At 36.4% G+C, this 25,101-nt stretch overlaps 2 protein-coding genes across 2 annotated transcripts; both read right to left on the bottom strand.

Moving 5' to 3' along the window:
• Window positions 1-20,042: 20,042 nt before the first annotated feature.
• On the bottom strand, window positions 20,043-21,597 carry LOC147566139 (peroxidase 73-like). Its single transcript, XM_086668178.1, has 4 exons — window positions 21,307-21,597; window positions 20,987-21,184; window positions 20,744-20,909; window positions 20,043-20,662 (listed from the first exon to the last, which is right to left on the bottom strand). Exons 1-4 carry the CDS (start codon window positions 21,523-21,525, stop codon window positions 20,262-20,264), a joined length of 984 nt encoding a protein of 327 aa, XP_086524304.1. The 5' UTR covers window positions 21,526-21,597; the 3' UTR covers window positions 20,043-20,261.
• A 1,410-nt stretch (window positions 21,598-23,007) lies between these two features.
• On the bottom strand, window positions 23,008-24,499 carry LOC147566138 (peroxidase 35-like). Its single transcript, XM_086652624.1, has 3 exons — window positions 24,225-24,499; window positions 23,752-24,115; window positions 23,008-23,670 (listed from the first exon to the last, which is right to left on the bottom strand). The coding sequence occupies exons 1-3, from the start codon at window positions 24,429-24,431 to the stop codon at window positions 23,267-23,269; spliced, it is 975 nt and encodes a 324-aa protein (XP_086508750.1). The 5' UTR covers window positions 24,432-24,499; the 3' UTR covers window positions 23,008-23,266.
• Window positions 24,500-25,101: the final 602 nt, after the last annotated feature.

Here is a 25,101-nt window from a genome sequence, read left to right as displayed (position 1 = left end):
TACAGTTCAACAAAAAAAAAAAAAACTCTAAATAATAAACTTTATTAAAACTTCAATGGGGTTTTTCTTTCAAATCTGAAAATAATAGAAAAACTAGATATCCCTCTTATAGGGTTTTGGACTTTCCTAGATAGACTTGAATTAGAATTCCTAAATAATTAAATACTGCAACTTGCCTAAATAACTGGACTAACTCTGGACCTTTCCAATTATTGGAAATATTAAAATAGCATAATTCCTAAACCAAAATTAATTAATAAACATACTAAAATAAGAACTTTCTAAGTCTTCTCTCTTTGGCCGATTGGACCATGACCGGGTCCGGTCATGGAATTAGTCTCCATGCCGGGTGCCCCTGCATCAGCATCCTCTTCCCTCAAGAGGTTCGTCCCGAACCGTTTGTGAAGAGAATGTAGTTCCTCCGATCCATCTTCAATTGGTAATAATGTCACAATCTTCTTCTTCCATGGAAATTCATAAACATTCGAACGACCACGGTAAGTGGCATCAACATCAGATTGCCATGGCCGTCCTAATATGATGTGGCATAAATCCATATCTGTAACATCACAATTAACTGTAGACACATAAGAAGAACCAATAGAAAGATTAATAGTACACATATGATCAACTCTTGTAGTAGTACCGGACTGAATCCAAGCTGTTTTATATGGTGTTGATTTAATCACAGTAGGAATACCCAAGAAATTGACTAGTTTAGTAGAAATCAAATTCTTTACACAACCATTGTCAATCACAATAGTACAAACTTTATTCAGTACTGTTCCCCGTGTAACGAACAAATTCTTTCGTTGAGATAAATTCCTCTTGAAAGGTGTGAAAAGAACTCGTCTAGTGAGTAACATAACCCTATCACCATTGTCGGGAATGGTGTTAATTCGTTCAAATTGATCCTCATCTGTATCCGAATCAGCTTTCTTTTCTACCAGATTAGCTTTACCGCGAGAGGGGCAAGCATTAGAATAGTGGCCTGTTTCAAAACAACGATAACACTTAACTGGTGGAGGCCTTTTATAAGGATTTTCTGTTAGTGATTTAGTACCGTCTTCCGCCTGCTTTGATTGATCTAATTCATCTGGTAGAGTTCTGACTGTTTGATTTCTCGTACTATGTCCTCGAAAAATTGAACGTGAATCAGATTCAAAAGACCGAGCTACACTAATACATTCAGAAACCGAATTAAAAGCCCTCAAATTAACCAAATCTTTAATATCATTACGAAGTCCGTCCTTGAATTTTTCTACTTTCATAGACTCTGAATCTGGGAGATTAAGTCTAGTAATAAGTCTTTGAAATTCCGAAGCATATTCCTCAACGGAACGTCTTCCTTGGCGGCAACGTAAATAATCAACACATAGTTGGTTCTCATAATCCGGAGGGAGAAAACGGGAGAACATTAATGGTTTCAATTCTAACCATGAAGAAATAGGTGGAAGGTTTAATAAACGACGATTCTCAGATTCCTGTTTCCACCAAGTAAGAGCAGTTTTAGATAAATAACCAGTTACACAACGTACCTGTTCAGGGCCTTCAACTTGCATAACATCAAAAAATATCTCAAGTCTAGAGACGTAATCCAAGAAATCTTCAATATTAATCGAACCATCATATGAAGGTACCTCCATTCGAATACGGTATGATGAACTAGGATTTGGAGATTCGATGTCGGTGGGTGGGATGTAGTGATCACGTTCGGTGTGGTTGCTTTGTACTCCCAAAGTTTGTCGTTGTTGTATGTTGGTTGGACGGGTGAGAGTGGTAGTAAGGTCACGGTTTAGAGAATTGGTGGAGAGGTGGTCTCGGTTTCGGTTGACCGGGTGGTTTTAATGACGTTGGTTGGTAGTGTTGTCGGGTTGGAAAGGGAGGTTGTGGTGTGGTTCGGTTTCAAGGGGGCGACGGTGTTGTGAAGGTGGTGTGACCGGATCAAAAGGTGTGGTGGTTGATCGTGTTTCGGTAGGAGGGTTGTATTGGTAGTGATGTTGATGGTACGGTGGGTTGGTTTCGATTGGGTTTGTTGGGAATGATGGGTATCGGTTATACGGGTAAAGGATACGTGGGTCTTGATGGGTTGTAACGGTTCCTATAGGGCCAATTGGTTGGGTTAGGTTGGTGATGTTTCGGTTGTTGGTTTGTGGAGTGGTGAGGGTATTGTGATCGGCCGAGAGGTGGCTCTCGGGTGGTGGTCTGTGTGGTGTTGTCGTCGGCTCGGGGAAGGAGAATGATGGTGGTGTTGAAGAGTGGGTATAGGGGGGGTAGCTAGGTGTTGGAAAAAATGTGTTTGGTGAATAGGAGGTGGTGAAGGGTGGTGTTATAATCGGTGGAGGGTGGCTAATGGTGTGGCCGAAGAGTGGTGTCGTCGGTTCGGAGGAGAAACCTAGAGGGAGAAACCGAGTGGTTGTGGTGGTGGTGGTGGTGCCCGTTAGTGGGGAGGGTTGATGTGTGATAGTGGTAGGAGATGGAGTTTGGTTTTTACACATACCTTCAAGTTGCTTGGAGATGATGATGATGGAGTCATTGAGTTGATCGAATCTTTTATCGATTTTGTCGAATTTTTCTGTTGTTTCCTTTTTGTACTCATTGAACCCTTCTTCCAATTTTCTTCCTGCAGATAGCCCTTCTTTAATGTTGTCCCATTCAGAAGAGAAAGTTGGTGATTTCTCCTTAGTTGGTGTAGTAGTAGTAGTATTAACCATGATGATAAAAGTGATGAAGAAAAAAAAAAAAAAATTATGGCTCTAGATACCACTTGATGTAGAAACGCAGCGGAATTAAAGATATGGAATAACTAAATAAGAACAATGAAATTAAAGATCAAATAACTCTAAATAATAAACTTTATTAAAACTTCAATGGGGTTTTTCTTTCAAATCTGAAAATAATAGACAAACTAGATATCCCTCTTATAGGGTTTTGGACTTTCCTAGATAGACTTGAATTAGAATTCCTAAATAATTAAATACTGCAACTTGCCTAAATAACTGGACTAACTCTGGACCTTTCCAATTATTGGAAATATTAAAATAGCATAATTCCTAAACCAAAATTAATTAATAAACATACTAAAATAAGAACTTTCTAAGTCTTCTCTCTTTGGCCGATTGGACCATGACCGGGTCCGGTCATGGAATTAGTCTCCATGCCGGGTGCCCCTGCATCAGAAGCGTTATACGGGACGGCTCAAGCTATGCTCGTAGGTTTGGGACACGATGGTGTCATGCCGCATTATTGGTTGGGAACCAAGGTGACTTGATAGTCGAGATGCTCCGAATATGTTCGGGAAGGCTGGCTATGTGTTAGGAGGGAATACATAGCGCCGCACGGTACGTTAGGATTTGATATTCCGCACTATCGACCCGTGTCTTTGAGCATAATATGCCGGGTCGACCTAACGGGACAAAAAGGCCGTCACACAGGGTCGGGCATAGGCATGTGTGTATTCACGTGCGTGGACTATTCTCTACTCTTGAGTTTTTACAATAAATAAGTTGGCTGACAACTTATTATATTAGGAGGGTTTCCTTCTCCAGAATTTCCTCTTGTTATGTATATATTTTCTTTTAATCTATAATAATTTTTTTGGAATTTGAGAGATTTTCAAGAAAACATGAAAGACGGAGAGGAAACTAGAAGGTATTTTTTCATATCCAAGTTTCCATCTTTTCCTCATCGATTTGGGGTTCTGTTTCTTGATGATAAGAAGAAAATATCAATGGAGGAGGAAAGATTATACATAAACAACAAGAAGATGAAGTTATGAAATCACTCAACCTTCATCTTCGAAATCAAGTATAATAATTCGTCTCCGAGAAACTTGGTGGTGCTCTTGATGAAACCGTAATTCGTCTCTACTTGGTCCATCCTGATTACATATAATTAAGTATTACAATTCACGACTTTTAGGGTCTCCCTCGTGATTTTTAGGATCTTTTATTTGTGACCTTTAAGGTCTTTTTATTTTATTTTTGCAATCTTGTACTTCCTTTTCCTTCATGTTGTCTTTACTTTTGTAAGTTTCATTTTGTTATTCACTTGAGTAAATCCATGTTGTACTCAAAGGAGTCAAAATCACCAAAACCATGTAATTCGTTGGAACGTATTCCTTCTATGAATGACATTCTGGTTTATTTCAAAAAAAAAAAATGTATTATATTCACCCATCGGTTCGTTGGTCACCCAACATGGAGTAAAAGAATTTTGGTTTTCAACCATTTCTCCATTAATCCCCTACAGATGGCTAACCAAGACAACCCTAATAGATTTCAACAAAAAAAAAAAAAGACAACCCTAATATCCTGAACATATTGGGGTGTACACATACGTGTCAATACCTTTATATTTGAATTCACACGTAGTGAAGTGCGACAACAAACAATAACTTAATTGTTTTTTAACTTGATGATTTTCAGATGGGACCTTCACGACAACAAACTCCGGGACCGGGACACGAAAAGCGCCTTTCGTGGCATTAGTTTTATTCTTGATTTTTCAGTAATTTAACAAAACTAGGCAACAATAGACCACTGTGAACCTATGGGTTATTTCCTACATAAGGTAATTTTTCATAATAACATTTGAATTTTTTAGTCATAGAAGACACTGTGACTTTGTTTTGTTATGTAGACGCAGCGGAATTGAAACAAATAATTAAAACTAATGATAAACTAAACTAAAAACAACTAAGTAATTAATAAAAGAGATGCTAACAAGATAGATTTTATTGATAATATTCGGAGATATAAAACAAGACAGACTTGAGTTCTTTTTATAGAGATTTAGACACCTTAAGATAAACTTAAACTAGACTTTTAGATGAACATAAAGTAGGAAAGAAATATTCTCTAAATACTAATTTCTTGTTTGCTGGTAATCCTAATCTCATAACGATGAAAACAAATAATAATAACCCTAAATCTACCTAACTTGGCTTAGCCATGTGGGTTTCCCTTCTCATGGTCGTGAGGCCCATTAGGTTTGGTGGAGAGACCTTATATGATCTGCATCAGCCTCCCCTTCGCTCAAGAGGTTCGTCCCGAACCATTCGGTAAAGAAAAGTTTGATGTACTCTCTTATCGATGAATTCCACCAAGGAGATCCTTAAGTCCCACTTCATACGAATTTGTTTTGGATGTGAAGAATACCACTTTGCAAGAAATCACCAACCTCATTCTCAGTCTCATATTGCAATGAGTCTCGCAAAATTAACTGTGGTGAATAAACAACTTTTATCTCGTCATCTTCTTCTTCATCCTTCTGCTTCTTTTCTCCTATAGTTTCATCCACTTTCGCAGGTTCAGACATAACTTCCATTCCCGCAACAATGGCTTCACCACCTATTGGAAGAACGACATTTCTCTTCCACTCTGTCAGTGCCTTCTCATTTGACTTCCCATGTTTATCCAACAATCTTGTTGCAATTAACTTTTTCTTCATCGAAACTCGAGGACCCAAAGAAATTTCTTTTCCTTTAGTAGTCAGCAAAACAACTTCTTCCCAAATTTTAATAATGCTTTCAAATCTCAATAACCTAGGAATCATCAACTTAGCACCATAACAAATAGCATTCACAGTCGAATCTTTCACAACCACTCTCTTATAGATAACATAATGTTTTTTGCAACACGAGGACCCTTTGGGCAGTAATATCTGTCTAGATTATTGGAGACCCAAGATGAGTTTCCAGATACCATATTTGCTTCATATGCTACTTTTGAATTGGAACCAAGAATTGTTTTTTGATCATCAAACTCAGTATAACCAGGATCCTTTTTAGGTAATAGATCTTGGGGTAAATTTTTTGAAACCAGTGACTGAAGATCTGGCAAGAAAAACTTTTTGATGAGAGAATTCTCCTTTGGCATCACTCGGGCCCAAAAAGTTGAACTCAAGGTTTTTCCCCGTTTCTTTTGGTCTTCATCCTTTAAATCCACATGTTCAAATGGATGATCCTTCTTCTCCTAATCAGCAAGAAATTAGTATTCCCTTCATTCATTACAGGTACATCCTTCTGCGACATATCTAAACATCTAATGTCCGCTACATTCATTACAAACGCATCCGTCTGTGGCATATCTAAACTTCGACCTTTCTGAGAATTACACAGACTTGTCTTCTCATCAGAAAACAATTGAGGTGACTCATCCTCCTCATCATCACTGAGAAATATAATTATAGTGTCTCTTGCCGAAGAAGACGCTTTTGTTGGGTGGACTGCAACTGGGTGTCTTAAGGAAGTAGCACTCTAAAAAACGGTAGAACAACTTGGAGAGGACGGTTGACTAGAATTTCCTTTTGGGTTCTGCGCATATGATGTGTCTTCTCGGGAGAGCTGACATGTAGGGGTCTTTAACACATTAGAAACCAAATCTGGAGAGCCCTCTACCCAATCCATCAATGCCTTCCCATGCGATGGTGGTAACTTGGTTTGAAAGTGGCGATGATGGTGTGGGTAGTAGTATTTCGGATGTGGTGATAAGTGGAGTAGAAGTGGTGCCCAAGGGAATAATTGTGGGAGAAGAATTAGGGAACATATCGTTAAATTTGTTGTTGGGCTCTTGAAGTTGTTGAAGTTTGTTGTCGTTGATGGGTTGTTCCAACAGTGGTATGGTGGAGAGTCCTCTTTCAATGTTCTCCCATTCGGCTTCGAAAGTTGTAGTAACTTTCTTAAATGTAGAATAATAAGACGATTGAGGTGATGGTGAATACGGTGCGGAAGAATAAGAAGATGGAGGTGATGGTGAATATGATGTAGGATAATAAGAATATGGGGGTTGTGATGGATTTTCTCTAACGGTTTCCCTAGGATTCCAATGATAATGATACGAACTATTTGCAGAAAAACATGTTCTGCATGAGCATTGAGTCATCCTCCCTTGGGGAGTAGAATACGATTGATATTGAGATAAATTGTTTGCAAAAAAAGTTCCAGAATTATTCATCCACGAAACTGGTGACTCTGAATACCACATGATGTAGATGCAGTGGAATTGAAACAAATAATTAAACTAGGTGGCCAATATATGGACAACCAACTTTTCTATATGGACAACTGTTGTATATGGACAACTAGAAAAATTAAAAAATTTATATCGACAACAGTTTTTAAGGGGACATCACTCTATTATTTTTCACTAGTGCCCTCTAAGAATCATAAGTTTTAATTTAAATCCTTCCTCTTTTCTTCCATAAATCCTAGACTTTATTTTACTTCTTCTTCATCACCCACACATTTGTAGAGAGAAAAACTTTGGAGAGACATAGTTGATCCAATAAACCTAATCTCAGAATCCAAATTAAGAAAGACTTGGCATTGTGTACTGCAACCAACGAAATTGAGTTTAAGCTCCCAAGTATCAGACAAGATCAAACCTATCTCTTGTTAATGTCGAAATTGATTCCTGGTGATGTTGAAAATTCTCCTACCAGTACCATTGATGGAATCTTACTTGAAAGGAAGCCATCTACTGAGTTTCAATTTGTGTTTTTACTGCACTTACTGAGAATAAAACAACACCAATGAAGATTAATGTTACAACACCTCTATTAGCTTGAGCCATTTCGAAAGAGAGAAAGATTTAGAAAAATGAATTAGAGTTATAAGAGAGTGTGTGTGTGTGTGTGTGTGATTGTGATTAGGGTTATGGTGTAGGTGTGAAGAGGGAAACATGAATGTGTTATAGTCGAGAAATAGGTATTTCTTTTTCATGTTGCAGATTTCTTTATCTCCCTCTAAACCCTAAAAGAAAATAAGAAATGATATTTCATCTTCATTATCGTCCCCTTCTCTATTTCACAATGGTCCTCGAATTAATTAGTATTAATATTCAATCCCTTATAAAGTTGTCGTCTTATTAAGTCAAAGTCAATTAAGTCCAACATAGATGACTTGCACCGGACCCAAAAATAGTTGTTCATATAAGAAAACTGGTTGTCCATGTATTGGCCACCTTAAACTAACGATAAACTAAGCTAAAAAATAACTAAATAACTGATAAAAGAGATGCAAACAAGATAGATTTTATTGATAATATTCGGAGATATAAAACAAGACAGACTTGACTCCCTTTTATAGAGATTTAGACACCTTAAGATAACTCAAACTAGACTTTTAGATAGACATTGATGAGTACGTGAAATACTCCATTTTTTGACTTTATTTTACAGTCTTTACGTATTAATTTTGATAGAAGTAATTAAATTATAAGGTTCTTGCAGGAAACTCTCAAAAATATACAGAAGCTATTAATTTGAAGAAATTCACATCTGAAGCTATTATATGGGTCTTGTTGAGAATCATATCATCTGGAGTGCCTCGAACACTCCATCCATTAATTCCAACTCAACGTGTGATGTGAATGCATTGTTTGCAAACTTCGGTTTCCAATTTTAGAAGTTCCCTCCTTAATTAACTCCTTACAACAGCAAACTAGGGATGAAACCGGTCTGGATGGACCAATTCTTTTGACATGCATATTTGAACGGGTACCTATTATAACAGTCCGGTTTTTATATGTAAAAAATCAACGAAAAGACTATATAGAATAAAATAGACCATCCATTTAAAATCCGGTTTTTCGGTTTAAGCCTATGAGACATGTTTATGGGACTCTCCCATGATTATATATCTCATTCCCACTAGTCATATCATCTGATTAAATAGTCATTCTTATGTGTAACCCGTTGTAGGATCCGGTCGAAGTTAGCCGCGAATTACTTCGTAATTCGACGATCGTAGTTGGTTTCTAGCTATACATTACGACCCTAATTCAACCGGACTTGATGATCTTCTCCATCAATTTTTCTATCCGACAAATTACTCGCGTTGCGTTCTTGGTCGAAGGGCATCTCCTTCATTATATGGTGTATGCATTTGATTAGGGCCTTCAAAAAACCCAACAAAATACAAATACTCTAGTCGAAATAATATTTACAAGTGGGTAAGTTTTATTACTTTGTCTTTTGAATGAAAGAAGTCGAGACAAATGGAAAAAAAATCTCACGAAGGTTGTAGGCGGTTGGCGGGTCGACCTCGACGACCACTTCTCAAACTTTGGAGAAGAGCGAAGAAACATATAAAAATACTTTTATAAAAGAAGGATAATTTAAGAAATAAAAAAAATCAATTGTTAAAGTTAATTGACGATTTAAACAAAAATGTGTTCATTTTTAAAGTTTATGAAAAATTAAAAGACCAAAAAGGAAGTTGACTACATACGAATAAATGCATAAATTGAATAATCACGGTAACCATCATCAATACAAACATATTGGGTCCTAAAGACCATATAAAGACTATCCTAGACGCATAAAAGTTCATTCCTACTTTTACTTTATTTATTAACATAAAATCAATAAACGATAGACTCTACACCACTATAAATCAAACTTGTAATCTCTGAATTTCCGGAACAGATGCACAACCAACTAGCCAAACAATTGTTAGTCAATATATTTGGATCTTTGAAACCTATATGTATTACTATGTTTTCATTAAAAGAAATCCTAATATTTATCTTCATATTTTTGTCACTTTTGTACGTACGTGTAACTATGAAACCTATATTTATCTTCATATTTTTGTCACTTTTGTACATGTTTTCATATTTATCTTCATACTTTTGTCACTTTTGAAACCTATATGTTAATTTTTTTTTATTTTACTTTGCTAAAGTAGTATTTATTTACTTTAGGTAAGTTCTGACTTCAAAATTTGTATTCTTAGTAATTAAGTTAGATTGTTTGGACTTATATATATATATATATATATATATATATATATATATATATATAATTAACTTTTTTCTAAAAGAAATTAATTAAGGATTTTGTTCATTTTTTCGAAGAATATGGAGTATATATTACAATCAATTATGTGGAAACTAGTTCTCAACCAAACAACATAATTTTACAATTCCACGAAATAATAAATGAGAACCAAATAAAGGAATTTATATTTCCGTGGCCGAAACACATTCCATAGAAATATTTCTATGGAAACTTTTTTATTTCCATGGAATTGTTTCCATGGTATCAAACACAACAATTTAACTAGTGCCCAATTGTGGTTTAAGATTTCTGGCCGAGAAGGGCGATTTTGTGAGGATTTTGTTCCTCGTCGGAAGTCAAAACTAGGGTTTGGCAAACCGACTGTTACTAGGGAGATTGGTGGCTCGTTATTACTGAGAAGGGATTACCTTCGCTTAAAGTTAATCAATGGAGAATGATTTTGAAAGTTTAATAACCCTAATGGGAAACTTGATGGGAAGAGAAGAAGAAGGAAATTTGAAGCTTAATGAGGAGGATACCAAATCAGAGGATGATGGTAGGAAAAGCTTAGTTATTAAGCTGATCTCGGGGAAAACAATGAATATGAATATTCTTAGAGATATACTAACCAGGGCTTGGAGGACTATAGGTAGAATATGGATAAAGGAGTTCTTTGATAACTCTTACCTGGTTACCTTTGAACACACAGTTGACAGAGAGAAGGTAGAAGATGGGTCCCCATGGTATGTTAAGGATGATCTACTATTATGGGAAAGAGCTACAAGAAACAAGCTACCATCCGAATACCAACTCAACAAAGTCGAATTCAATGTACAAATTCATGGTTTGCCAATTGAGTACTTAACTATTGAAGCAGCAAGAAAGATTGGAGCATTGCTTGGAGAGCCAAAAGTGATTAACCCTGATGAGGTTACTAAGTGGGGGAAGTATGCAAGGATTAAGGTATGTATGGACATCAATAAGGCGTTAAAATCAGAGATCAAAATTGAATTATCAAATCAAAAGATGTGTACTCTTATAATCAAATATGAGAAATTAGTAAAGTTCTGTTACTATTGTGGAAAGTTGGGACATGTTATGAATGCTTGTGAAGCTAAGGCAAAAGTTCGGGAAGCTATATCGGAGACTTGGTCAGAGGAGTTGAAGACTAAGGCAAATAGTTTGTTATTACCAAGATTCGGTGATGACTTAAAAGCAGAGTTTCGAACAAAAGTACAACATGATTGGAGCAAGAGAAGTAGAGAAGAAGAAGAGAATCCAAATCAAGAAGATTTAGAAATTGAATCTCAGACACGAAGGAAGTATGATGACAATAATCTTAACATCGACCCTCAATCGAGCTTGGGATTAATTACAGGACAAGAAAGAAGTATTACTTTTGAAACCAGATATATAGGGAAAGGCGCAAGCGAAAAAACGGTGGCTGGTGGGTTAGACGATGATTCGATAACAGAAATTGTGGTGTCTCCATTTATGAACACTAGAATTAGGGATAACACTGAAGAAGAGTTGATACATGGCAAGGGTAAAGGAAACAAAGAACAAAAAAAAACCAACAATATCAGGAAAAACTACTAATATGAAATTAGCTCTAGGAGGGAAAGAGGTGGAAAAAGAAGCAAGTGGGAAAATTTTTACTGCACCATTGGTAGGTTCAAATATAGTCAGGGATGAGGTAATGGGGGTGGGAAAATTACTTATTGAAGAGGGTAAGGCAAACTCAAGTATTGAAGAAACTAATTTGTGTAAGGCGGGAGTGAAGGGCTCTCGATCAACAGAGATACATATTAAACCTATTGAAACAAAAGTAAAGGTTAGTGAGGAGGTTAACAAATTAGCAACGAAGGGAGAGAAAATTTGTGTGGAAACCCGAGGTGGTTCGTGGAGACAGTTGGCACGAGAAGTACATAAACAGACTAAACTTTCTACACCGATGATCACAACTCGGCCAAAGAGAGCTCGAGCAAGTAATGAATTGGAGGAAGAAGTAGAGAAGAAGAGGAAAGTAGATACTGAAATGGAGGATGTTGAACGGGTAATGGCGGCCAGCCCTATAAGGCCGCAAGCTCGATGATAATACAAAGCTGGAATTGTCGGGGAGTGGGGAATGACCCGACAATTCTGCACTTGAATACATTCCTCCGGGCAGTTAAACCATCCATAGTTTTTTTGTCTGAAACTAAACTATCGCAACTTTCGTCTGAAAAGTGGATTAAAAAATTAGTCTATAAAAACCATATTATTGTTCCATCTTCAGGCCTTAGTGGGGGGCTCTGGCTAGTTTGGGATGAGGCAGTGGATATTGAAATTATGACATACTCCAAGAATTACATCCATACTAGAATCAAGGAAATTGGAAAAGCAGGAAAGTGGAATTTACTATGTGTTTATGGACCTCCAAACCCAATTGATAGAAATCAATTTTGGGACTTCCTACGAGATTTTGGGAGGAAGGTGAGTGAACCGTGGTGTGTAATGGGAGACTTTAATGCTATAGCAATGGAGGAAGAAAAATGGGGTGGAAAAGGTTTTAATAAAAGAGGTGCCGAAAAATTTAGAAGCATGATTGAAGATTGTAATTTGATCGATGTTGGGTATTCAGGTCCGGCTTATACTTGGGTGAATGGAAGAGGTCTAGAACACCATATTCGAGAAAGATTGGATCGCGTACTAGTCAGTCCGGAATGGAGACTTCGCTTTCCGGGTGCGTTAGTCAAACACCTACCTAGGTTCAATAGTGATCATGCTCCGATTATATTGAATACAGTACAAGCAAGAATAAAAGGTACCTTACCATTCCGATTCGAGGCACACTGGACTGTGCATGAGGAGTTTGATGAAATTATGCAAACAGGTTGGGAACAATCTAGCGGTAATTTTACTGATAAATTGTTACAATTAGCTAGGAAATTATCAATTTGGAGCAAGGTAAGGGTAGGCCAGCTGTTTGAGCGAATTAAGATTGCCGAAGAGGAGTTGTTGGAAGTGCAAAATCAGTCTCCTTCAAAAGAGATGATTGAACTAGAAAAACAAGCTACCCATAAACTGGAGGAGTTGAGAAAGTTAGAAGAGATCTTTTGGAGACAGAGAGCGAAAAAACATTGGGTGGAGGAGAATGATAGAAACACCAGATTTTTCCATTTATTGGTTTTGAACAAAAGAAGGAAAAATAATATAAATGCGGTAAAACTGGCAGATCATAGTTGGTCTTCGGACCCAACTATAATTACTAATACTTTTTTGACTCATTTTTACAGGGCATCAAGAGCGGAATATACAACGAAATTTCCAGAAGTTATAGAATTATCAGATCGGCCTCTCTCGGCAATAGAAAATCAGATGCTAAGTGTTATACCAACAAAGGAAGAAATATGGCAAATAATAAAGGAGATGAAATCCAGTAAGGCGCCTGGACCTGATGGATTTTCTACCATTTTTTATAAACGATGTTGGACAGTTATTGGAGATGAAGTTACTGACCAGATTAAAAATATTTTTGAAACGGGAATACTTCCAGGTAAACTAAATCATACGTTTATAGCATTAATTCCCAAAAAGCAGGCTCCAGAATCTCCAATAGACTATCGGCCTATCTCCTTATGTAATGTGTTGTATCGCATAGTAACAAAGATTTTGACAAATCGGCTTCGACCAATTATGGACAAATTGATTTCTCCGATTCAAAATGCATTTGTACCAGGCCGCCAAATCTCGGATAATATAATTGTGGCACAAGAAATTTTTCACTCTATTGCTAACACTACAGCTAAAGAAGGAGCATTTGCACTCAAAGTTGACATGGCGAAAGCGTATGATAGGGTGGATTGGAATTTTTTGAGCGAAGTCCTAAAGAGGTATGGGATTATAGAAAACTCTCACTTACTAATAATGAATTGTGTCTCTACAGCTTCTTTTTCCCTATTACTAAATGGGCGTCCGAAAGGAAATTTTTATAGTAAAAGAGGTCTTCGACAAGGATGTCCTTTGAGCCCGTATTTATTCATACTTTGCTCAGAAATGCTTACTAAATTTGTAAGCCAAGCTGAGAACAATGGTCTTTATAATGGATTTCGGGTTAATAGATATGCACCAAGTGTGAGTCATCTCATGTTTGCCGATGATTTGTTCTTCTTCGGGAAAGCATCAGAGTTCAATGTGGAACAATTGAAAAGTATCTTAAATTCTTATGCAAGATGTTCGGGACAATTGATAAATTATCAAAAGTCCTCAATTCAATTTAGCCCTAATTGTGATGTCGAGAAAAAGAAGAAGATCTTGGACTTACTAGTTGTGAAAGAGATGAAGAAGGATGATTTATATTTGGGTAATTATCTACTAAAGCCGAAGCATAAAATTACATCTTATGATTTTATTCTCAATAAAATTGAGAAAAAATTATCAGGATGGAAAAGAAGTTCACTATCTCATGCAGGAAGAACAGTATTGCTAAAGAGCGAATTAGCTTCTATTCCGATATATTTCCTTACTACAAATATTGTGCCAAAGGGAGTGGTTGAAAGTATTGAGAAATATCAAAGAAATTTTTGGTGGGGACATAGTATTGAGAAGACAAAAATGCACTATGTTAATTGGAAAAAAATGCAAGCAAGTAAGAAAAATGGAGGATTGGGCATTCGTGATATGGGTATGGTTAATAAATCGATGATAGGTAAACTTACTTGGAGATTTTTAACAGAACCAAATTCATTATGGGTAAAACTTTTACAAGAAAAATACCTCAAATCACAATCTTTCTGGAATTATGAGATAAAATCGGCTACTACACCTACTTGGAAGGGTCTAATGGAGATGCGACAATATTTAAAAGAAGGAGTTTGTTTTATGATTGGTAATGGCAGTTCAGCAAGAGTTTGGGATGACCCATGGGTACCACACCTAAGGGGATTTAAGCCAAACAAGAAGTCAGAGGAGGTGGATATGTCTAACATTTTCTATGTGAAGGATCTATTAAACGCAGAAGGGCAATGGAATGCGAGACTCATAGAGAATATTTTTGATGATCTATCGACTAAAGCAATACTTCAGATTCCTTTGAATAACATGGGTATGGAAGATAAATTGATATGGGTACACACGGAAAAGGGGAATTTTACTACGAAATCATTATATACTTCAATATCTAGAGCAGCACCGAGTTCCTCATCAACCAATGAATTACCACATGGTTTGACATGGAAAAAATTATGGGATAAAAACCATTGGATGCCGAGAGTCCAAACATTTGTATGGAGAGTATTGCATAATGCTCTACCTACAAAATCGAGAGCTTTGAAATTTAACCCAGAAGTCTCAAAAGTTTGTGCAATGTGCAAAGAAGCAGAGGAAGATATAGACCATTTGTTCCGAAAATGTAAAGTATCGAGGGAGTTATGGATGAGTTATCCTTTACACTTAAGGGTAGATGGAGATGAAAATTTCAAATCACTGGTATGTAAATGGTTGGTGGAAGATGAAGAAAGTGATATCATTGATTTAAGAATATATGTGGCATGGTGCTTGTGGAAAGCCAGAAATAAATGCACATTTGAGGACATTAAACCAAACATTTACCGAATCATTCAAGAGGCACAAATCATGTTGCAAGAGTTCTCAGGTACTGAATTCAACTCAGATAACAGGTCAGACCCGATTCCTCAATTAGTTCATCGCTTTTGGGATCCACCACAACTAGACAAGTTGAAGATTAACTTTGATGCATCATTTTTTTCGTGGTCGAGCGGTAGGGGCAGCAGTCTGCCGAAACAGTGGGGGAGTCTTTGTTATGGCAATGGTTCAAAGTTGGCGAGCAACATCAGCTATGGAAGCCGAAGCTAGAGCTGCTAGGTTGGCGGTCTCTTTGGCAATGGAGCTCCCGGAGTATGAATGTGTAATGGAAGGTGATGCGATAAATGTGATCCATGCTTGTTCAAAAAATTTGGAGGAGTCTTCATGGAAAATTAGAGCGATCATTATGGAAATTCAAAGTGAAGTATGTAATCTTCGGAGTAGTACCTTCCAATATTGCCCTCGTGAAGCAAATATGGTAGCACATTTGTTAGCAAAAGATTACTTTAATGTTGATCTAAATCAGACTGTGGAGATTTATGATACTCCCAGATCCATTGTAAGTCAATTGGCGACAGATTTAGCCAATATGAATATTTGCTCTAGTAGCTAATAAAGTTTGGCAATAGCCTATTCTCATCAAAAAAAAAAACACAACAATTTGATGTCGAGAAAGCCTGGGAGTAGTTTTCTTATGGGTTAATTCCGTTTTGGCCCCCAATTTGTGACCAACTGGCCGTTTCGGCCCCCCATTGTGTCTGGTAGTTCGTTTTAACCCCAAGGGCTAAATTTTTGACGAAATTATCCTCGGGGGCCAAAACATAATTATTTGTTAAAAAAGGTTAAAAACAAAAAAAAAAACACATCAAACCTTTTTTTATCATCCACCTCATCTTATCACTCTTCCACCACACCACCTCCTCTCCACCTCACCCTTCTTCTCCGACGGAATGTTACCGGCCGGAATAAAAAATTCAGGCCGGCCACTTTATTAAAAAAAACTTTCTCTCTCTGCTTCCTCCTTTCTCTCTCTCTCTCTCTCTTTCCCCCTCATCTTCTCTCTCTCTCTCTTTCCCCCTCATCTTCTCTCTCTCCCTCCTTTCTCTATTTCTCTCTATTCCGGCGAAGGTATAGTTTTTTTTTTTAATAAAGTGGCCGGCCAGAATTTTTTATTCCGGCCGGCAACATTCTGCCGGAGAAGAAGGGTCAGGTGTGGTGGAGGAGAGATTAGATGAGGCGGACAAACAAAAAGAAAAAATATAAATTACAAAAATGCCATCGGGGTAGAATTAGGAGGTTGGATAAAATTTGGGACCAAATAGGAAACTTTTGACGCCAAAACGAACTGCCGGACACTTATGGAGGCCAAAACGGCGAGTTGGTCACAAATCGGGGGCCAAAACGGAATTAACCCTTTCCTTATCTCTGTGACATGAATCTTGGGTAGCCATTGGATCATTTTACTCGGGTTGTGGAGATGATCATTAATTATTGTTTGGTTGTCGCTTTCTACATGAATGAATTTGTGGTTGTTGTTTGCTGCCATTTGATCATACCCACTGAAATGGCTATAGTCTCGCTTTTTTCATGCATTTTTGTCTCTGAGTGTATAATTTTTAACTGCGATGAACTGAGCTTTGTGATTATGAATGATGCAGTTGATTCTGTATTTATCTTAACATAATTGTCATTAAGGGGCAACTATTTGATTGTTTTTGGTGGGGTACAATTAGTAATGCTATTGTTCTTGAAATTAAGAAAAGTCATAATTTAGCCTATAACCTATATGGGTGAGAGTATTTGGTGTTGGAAACAATGGTCACAACGAATCTTCCAAATAAACCACAAAATAGTAGCACAGAACATATCAAGATTGAGGATATCATGGTTCTGATGTTTTATTCTATGATATGATCCATTCCTTCAAAGATATTATGTTGGTGGACTGGATATTATAGTAAAACCAAATATTTTTAGCAAATGACAATGCAATAAAGCTTGTTCCCGAGTTTCAGTTTGACGACAGTAAGAGCAGGAAAATATGTTACCATTTTATTTACCAATACGATGTCTAACTAAGAGACTACCTGTGCAACACTTCCACAGGAAGAGTGTGATACGCAGAATAATCTTCATATTCCATATAAAGTTCCAAGTGACATTAGTTTGCAGTGTTATTATCTTCTGCGAGGTGGTGATACGTCAGGCTACAAAATTACCTGATTTTGTGAGCGTCCACTAAATCATATCTTTACCTTCATCTTGAATGATAATAGTTCTAATGATATTACAAATGTTAGCGTCAAAGATATTGGAAATCAAGCTGTGATTACGATGGTTATTATGAAATAATCGTGACACCCACGTGAGTGCGGAGTTATGATTGTTTCCGATCGGGGGTGGATGATTAGGAATCCAATAATCATTCCAGGGGTGCCATTGTGATCTTCCCATTTCGATAAGGAGTGAATTTTCTTCATTTGATGGCATATGGATTTCCAAGTCTACGAATTTGCTTGCTTGGTTGGCCCAGGAATTTGGATTGTGTAGAAGTATTTAGTTTTAAGAAGTTTAACTCAAATAACATTCGGCTCGATATTAAGGCGCCAAACCATCTTACCTAGGAGCGCATGATTACTCATGTAAGGGTCTCTGAGACCAAGGTCTTTTTTTTTCTTGGGACGACATACGGAAGACCAAGCTTTCGTGCATGTCTTTTGATTTTCTCCACGAAGAAGACGTCTGTGTATGGTTTTAATACTTTTGCATACGCCTTTAGGAATAGCGAAACATTGCATCTAGTATCGAGAAACGACCGCCGCAATTGCTGAAACAATCACGATACGACGACCAACAATTGAGACATAAATTAATTATGCCAATTGGACATTGGAGCGGATTTGATCGGGAAGGGAATTAAAAACCTTATTTTTGTTGGCTCCAATGAACAAGTGCACCCATACCTAACTTTAAGATTCCTAAGACATAAATTTCAAATAAATATACATTTTCATTCCACTACTTCGGTAATTACATTTTGAAATAGATTAACAAAAAAAACATGTAACCTGTGATGACCTTATTTTGTGGTCAATAGTGCCAATTTTACTAATAAAAAACTTGAGAAGGTTTTTAGAGACGGGAGATCTTTGGTCTAAGGGCATCTCCAATACAAAACTTAGAATTTTTTATAATATTCTATCCAGCAAGTGGCAAGTCTCGATTGAGATTTCTTTACTAAATGACACTATTGAGAATTTGAGATCACTAACCAAAAGATATCTCAAATGCAACGCTCTGAAAATTTAAAAATTATTTAGGTATCATTTCTTATGCGAATAGTTTCGTTTTTAATATTGAGTGAACAGTTGAGATCCTCAAAAATCACAAATATTGAGGTTCTTTTAGAGACATCTTAGAATTAAATGTTTCACCTCATTTAAGACACAGATTAAATTATGTATTGGAGAGAATTTTTTTGTAAAAACCTCAAAAAATTCTAGATACGACGTAGAATTTTCCTGTTTCAGTCTTGCATGGGAGATGATCTAATAAACTAAAAATCCAATGTGCAATCAACCACATTTTATTCTTTAAAAGCAGCCTAACATGTACACGCCCTTCCACCTAAGAGGCTAAGACTCCAACTCTCCAAGTTCAATTCATAACTATCTTGCTACATTTGTTCGGCCAATTTATATATAATTGGGAGTTAACATAGTATTATTATTAGGGGTTGGCCTTAATTAGACAGCTCTTATTAGCCTCTAACAAGTAATAATTGTAACATAAGATAAACATTTTCATACTACTACTTTGATAATCAAATTCTCCATTACATAATTTGTCATTTTTTTACAAGTTGATGAAAGATCGTGTAACATGTGATGACCTGAATTTGTGGTCAATAATGCCAATTTCTACCAAAAAAAAAAGAAAAATGAGAACCAACTTATTCTTGTGAATAGTCAATGTTATTGTGGTACTCTTAACGGGTGTATTTTCCATGAGGGAACTCTCATTCCTTTTCGAAGCTAGGTAAGATTGCACACTTTTTATGATATTAGTAATCTCCGTGTTTAATTACTATGACATCAACATCACAAGGTAAATTAGTTAATATTTGCATGAAGAGAAAGAGAGCTCAAAATTTATGGTTGTGGATTCAAAATATATAAATCTTGAGACGGTTTGTGGATATCTAAGGTGTATGAACTTAAAATGCAATGCAGAATCAACCACATTTTGTGGGATTTTGATGGAGTTGTGGAAATTGAGGGGAAAAAAGGAAGGGGATTGCGGAATGTGCAATGGACCACCTCCCCGTCTCGGGGATGAAATGGTGAAGTTACCATATATGGGGGGTTGAATAAGAATCAACCCGTTATAAGTTAACTAGTTAAGCTATTCACATTTTGTATCTTTTTTCACAAACTTCAGTTCTCCAATTCGAATAATTTTGTGCAATCTCACCATCGAGTACAATCATATTGACAATTGGTTAGGGTTTATAAGAGTTGCTTAACATTTTAAGACATATCATTAGATCCAAAATCGAAATGATAAACCTCTACTAAAGGTTATCATTTCCTATAAAATATAATCCTATATAAGTATGTGATTTCAACGAACATGAAAATAAAGAGTGATTACTCAAAAAATCAATGAATATATAATGACAATGACACATTTATTAGATGCACTAAAATATTACAATAGGAAGTCTTAAACTTTCAAAACAGAATGACGACTAAACAAATGAACTCATATGTGCGTAGCTTGTACATCTTGTACGCTCATTAAATAAATAAAAATTACAAATATAAGTTGAATAACAAACTTATTATCAAACCAAACTCGAAACCAAACCTCAAACCATTTCGAATTTATTCTTAGTTAAAACGATCACAAAATCGTCGAATGTTTCCTTGTCTACCTGTTTTAACTCCAACTCGGCCAAGCTTGGTCATGCCAAGTTTAAATGCTTGATTGAATCCAGCAATACCAGAACTGGTGGCCCAGGCATTCACAAGACCCCTTGATCTGCTATCTGTGAAGAGGACCTGATCAGAGGTGAATAGACCTTTACCTTGTTGGAGATTCTTGTAGTACTGGATGTCGAACCTCCTTGGGGTAACTGGGTCCATGTTAATGGCTATCAATGGGTTGACATTTCTAGGGCACATTTGTCTGAGTTGAGCTGCATAGGCCTTGTTCATTGTTGGGTCAGGCGGGTTCGAATATATTCTGTTTGAGAATTTACTACAATGTGAAAATCCAAGTGTATGTGCACCTGCACGAAAATAAAAAAGTCAGTTTCCGAATAAGTTAAAATCAAATAAGTCAGACAAACTAAATACTCCTCTAAATTTACCAGAGAGAGCGATCATGTCAGACTGATCGAGACCATGTCGAGCAAACATGGCATTGAGCTGGTTTAGTTTGAATGTTGGTTGTGGGAGATTTCCAGTAACACTTTTAGCTGTTGAGACCAACCCGTCCTTCCTCCCTAACTCCACAGGCCACGACGGTCCTCCGGCCTGTATTTCAACAATCACTTAGAACTAAAAAAAAAACTTCAATAATGTTTACGTAACTAATTGAGATCGATACTAACCGAAACTACAACGTCTCTGGCAGCGATAGCAAGAATATCAGCACAAGACACTTTATTAGCCCCACATTTTTTATCCACAGCTGCTTTCGCCTTTATAACAGTATCAAATCCGTCTCCTGCTAACGAAAGATTATCTGGATGATCTTTCTCTGCTTTATTAGTCCTCGTCGATTGAATCATCACTGATGCGTCACAACCCTATTAAATAAAATTATCTCAATTAATTAATAAATAATTAAGATCATCGCCTTAAACTTTAACTAGAAATCAAATGTACATTTAGAAATTTAAAACAACGAAAAGGAAAAAAGTAAACTAACGTTAACGAAGCAATCGTGGAGAAAAAGGCGGAGAGTGGCGGGAATTGTAACGAAAGTCTGTTTGATTTTAGCATTAACGACATTTTTAACGATCTTTTCAACGTTGGGACAAGATTTAGAGTAGAAATTTTGTCGAAGTTGAGCTGAACCAAGATAAGGTAAGAACCAAAAATTCATAACTAGAACACAAATAACTAGGGCAAAATTGAACTTTGCCATCTTTAATTAGCTTCTAATGGGACCCAAAATGCTCAAATCCAAATGAATTAGAAGAAGCCAAGAAGACCAGGTGATTAGTGTGTTGAGTTGAGCAAGTATTTATAGTTGAATTTTGAATACAGTTGGCATGGAATAATTATTATACAGGTATGAATGTTTGGAATGTGGGTTGTATTAATCTATTAACTAAATAGCATTTGTCAATGGTTGCCTTCTTATGTCTCAATTATCTTACTTGCTTCTCTCTTACCACCATTTTCTCATACATAGAAGATTAGAGAGAATAATTTTCATTTTGTTTTTACTTTAGAAATGGTTGAATAATTACAACAACAAAAAAGACGAATTAAACGATGTTATATCTGTTTTTTGTTAAAATATTTGTTGTTCTAGAAATACCGGAAAACTAGACACATTTATGAGTTAAAAGGTAGATATAATATGAAAATAATTTAACTGCGAATTCATAGTTATCATAGAAAAATAATTGTTGCGGTTTTAACTATTAGATGCTACAAAAGAAATCGTTCTGATATATTTATATACATTAGTGAATTTAAACTCGTAAGTTCGTTGGAGGTTGACTTTCAATGTCATTTGTCAATGAAAATGATAATTTGGGGATTAGTACCAAGTGGATCTATATAATGAGTTTCTAATACTACAATTATTCCAAGATTATTATGAATGTTATTTTTTATAAGATTATACAGAGGATCAAGTAGGAACGAAATTGGCCTTGTCATAGTCAGCGAAATCCAAAAGTGTTAGATAAGAAGAAAAAATGAGAGACATCATGATCGAGGATCCTTTTCAATAATCGTAGAACCTGACTCACTGCATTGTTATGTGTTAAACATGGATATTGCATGAATTGACCGAGTTAATTCACTAAAAAACAGTACTGAGTTGTGAAGTACTGATATAAAAGAGTTGAGTACTGAGGCGATCGAAATCATCCAAACGTGTCTCGTCCGTAAACAACAACTTCAAACGTTGTGTTATTGACGATGTCGTAGGGAAATAACTGTATCATTGTCATTGTCTTCCATTAAAAAAAATTCTATCAGTCTATCACCATTAAAAACCATCCAAAGTTCAAACTTCATTGAACAAAGAAAGCAAACCCACATCCCAAATTTTCTAGTTTCATTTATATTGCAGCTTGCATAGTATAAATCCGCACAATGGGTCCACAAGAAAACTGGCAAAATACCGTCCTATAGATCTTCCACAAACCATTTTTTTCGGGCAAAGTATTGTCGCCTTGTCGGCGTATTAAGGGTAAGTTATATGGACCAAACTCCCATTTCCAGTTTTAAAACATTTGTGTTTGACATATAGAATATGGTAGTAATTTTTTGTTTGAATTGTCAGCATGCCTCGAATCCTTGACATCTAAGATAGAAGACTAAACCTCTTCCCACTTTAACCAAATTGTTTTATGTGATGAGATGATGGATGCACAAATACATAATAAAATGATAATGACAGATATATCTCTTAAATATTTTAAAATTTTCAAAATAGAATGACAAAACAAATGAACTCATATGCGCGTACATTTTACTACGCACATTAACAAAAATAGAAGTTACATAAATTGATTAAATATAAATAATAGAACAACTGAACCACAACTCTCAACGAGAAGTCGATATATAGTTGAATCTTTCACCCCCACAAACTTATTACCACACCAAATTCAATTCCAAATATCAGATAACTTTGAAACTTGTTTTTAGTTAAAACGATCACAGAATCTACGAATGTTTCCTTGGTTACTGCTAGTTTTAACTCCAACTCGGCCAAGCTTGATCATGGCAGTTTTAAAAGCTTGGTTAAATCCGGCAATCCCAGAATTGGTAGCCCAAGCATTAACTAGGCCCCTTGATCTACCATCTGTGAAGAGGACTTGATCAGAGGTGAATAGACCTTTACCTTGTTGGAGGTTCTTGTAGTACTGGATATCGAACCTCTTTGGAGTGACAGGGTCCATGTTAATGGCTATCAATGGGTTCACATTTCTAGGGCACATTTGTCTGAGTTCAGCTGCATAGCCTTTGTTCATTGTTGGATCAGGTGGGTTCGAATATATTCTCTTTGAGAATTTACTACAATGGGCAAATCCCAGAGTGTGAGCACCTGTCAGAAAGTAAAAAAGTTAGTTTTCGACTAAGGCAAAATTCCAAAATCAAAAGAATTTGATTAGACAAGTAAATATACCAGAGAGAGCGATCATATCAGTTTGAGAGAGGCCGTGTCGAGCAAACATGGCATTGAGCTGGTTTAGGTTGAATGTTGGGCCTGGGAGATTTCCATTAACACTTGATGCTGTGGACACAAACCCGTCTTTTCTTCCTAATTCCACCTGCCACGTCGGTCCTCCAGCCGAGACTACGACATCTCTAGTAGCAATAGCAAGAATATCAGCACAAGAAACTTTATTCGCACCACATCGTGCATCTACAGCTGCTTTCGCTTTTATGACTGTATCAAATCCGTCTCCTGCTAACGAAAGGTTATCTGGGTGATCTTTCTCTGCTTTATTAGATCCAGTCGATTGAATTATTACTGATGCGTCACAACCCTATTAAATGAAATAAGCGTAATTAACGAATTATCAGGATTTTTAAAATTTGAATAGAAATCAATGTAAAATACGAAATTAAAATAAAAAAGGTAAACATAAGATTTACATTAACGAAGCAGTCGTGGAAAAAAAGACGTAGAGTGGCAGGAATTGTAACGAAAGTTTGTTGGACTTTGGTATTAACAACACCTTTAACTATACTTTCAACGTTCGGGCAAGAGTTAGCGTAGAAATTTGGTCGAAGTTGAGCAGAACCAAACCAACAATTCAAAGCTAGAACACAAATAATCAGTGCGAAATTGAATTTCGCCATCTCTAACTTCTTTTTGAAGATCAATGAGAAAGAAGCAAGCAAAGAAGAGAGATAAGATTAGTGTTAATGAGTTGATCAAATATTTATAGGAGGGTATATAATACAGTTGGCATGGGATAGTTTAGGGGTATGAATGTTTCAAAAGTTAGGGTTATATTAATATATTGATTAGTCAATGGGTGCCCTCTCATGTCTATTGGACTGACTCTATAATCTTACTGCTTCCCTCGTTGTTTCATTTTTTAAGAGAAATAACTTTTCATTTTTGTACTTATAAGCAATATATCCCTCGAACTCCCGAAGTAAAACAAAAAAACGATAAAAAAAATGTATGTTATAACTTTTATGTATATGGTGTCTTGACCTAGTGGTTGTTCACTCCAAATATTCGGAGGGTTTGATACTTGATGGGAAGAGCCGCCCTAGGCCCAAACGGTTGCTATGGCCCCTAGCCAGAGAGAGCCCATAAGATGCTTATGAGCAAGCACCCACTTTAGAAGGGGGGAGAAAAGCTGGCTATTCTGGTGCTCCTCTAAGGCCTGATTTCATAGCTAGAAAGTCAAAATATAAACCCAGTTAACAATAGAAAAGTTGCATACTGACCTACTTAAATAAATCTTCCTCCCATTCCTCCTGTTCTTTGGTTTACTTTTCTTTTTTTTTTTTTTTT

The sequence above is a fragment of the Eschscholzia californica genome, unplaced genomic scaffold (genome assembly GCF_041429995.1).
Source record: "Eschscholzia californica isolate CP2 unplaced genomic scaffold, dmEscCali1.0.p SCAF_1, whole genome shotgun sequence".
NCBI classification, from domain to species: Eukaryota; Viridiplantae; Streptophyta; class Magnoliopsida; order Ranunculales; family Papaveraceae; genus Eschscholzia; species Eschscholzia californica.
Note: the sequence above shows the minus strand (reverse complement) of the source record. Positions and strands in the feature narration are given on the sequence as shown.

Coding starts and splice junctions, on each gene's coding strand:
- LOC147566139 (XM_086668178.1), bottom strand. CDS start 21,525: ATGGCAAAGTTCAATTTTGCCCTAGTTATTTGTGTTCTAGTTATGAAT. Junction 20,910..20,986: donor CCAGAGACGTTGTAGTTTCG/GTTAGTATCGAT, acceptor GTTGAAATACAG/GCCGGAGGACCGTCGTGGCC. Junction 20,663..20,743: donor TGACATGATCGCTCTCTCTG/GTAAATTTAGAG, acceptor ATTTTCGTGCAG/GTGCACATACACTTGGATTT.
- LOC147566138 (XM_086652624.1), bottom strand. CDS start 24,431: ATGGCGAAATTCAATTTCGCACTGATTATTTGTGTTCTAGCTTTGAAT. Junction 24,116..24,224: donor TCCACGACTGCTTCGTTAAT/GTAAATCTTATG, acceptor TTCATTTAATAG/GGTTGTGACGCATCAGTAAT. Junction 23,671..23,751: donor TGATATGATCGCTCTCTCTG/GTATATTTACTT, acceptor ACTTTCTGACAG/GTGCTCACACTCTGGGATTT.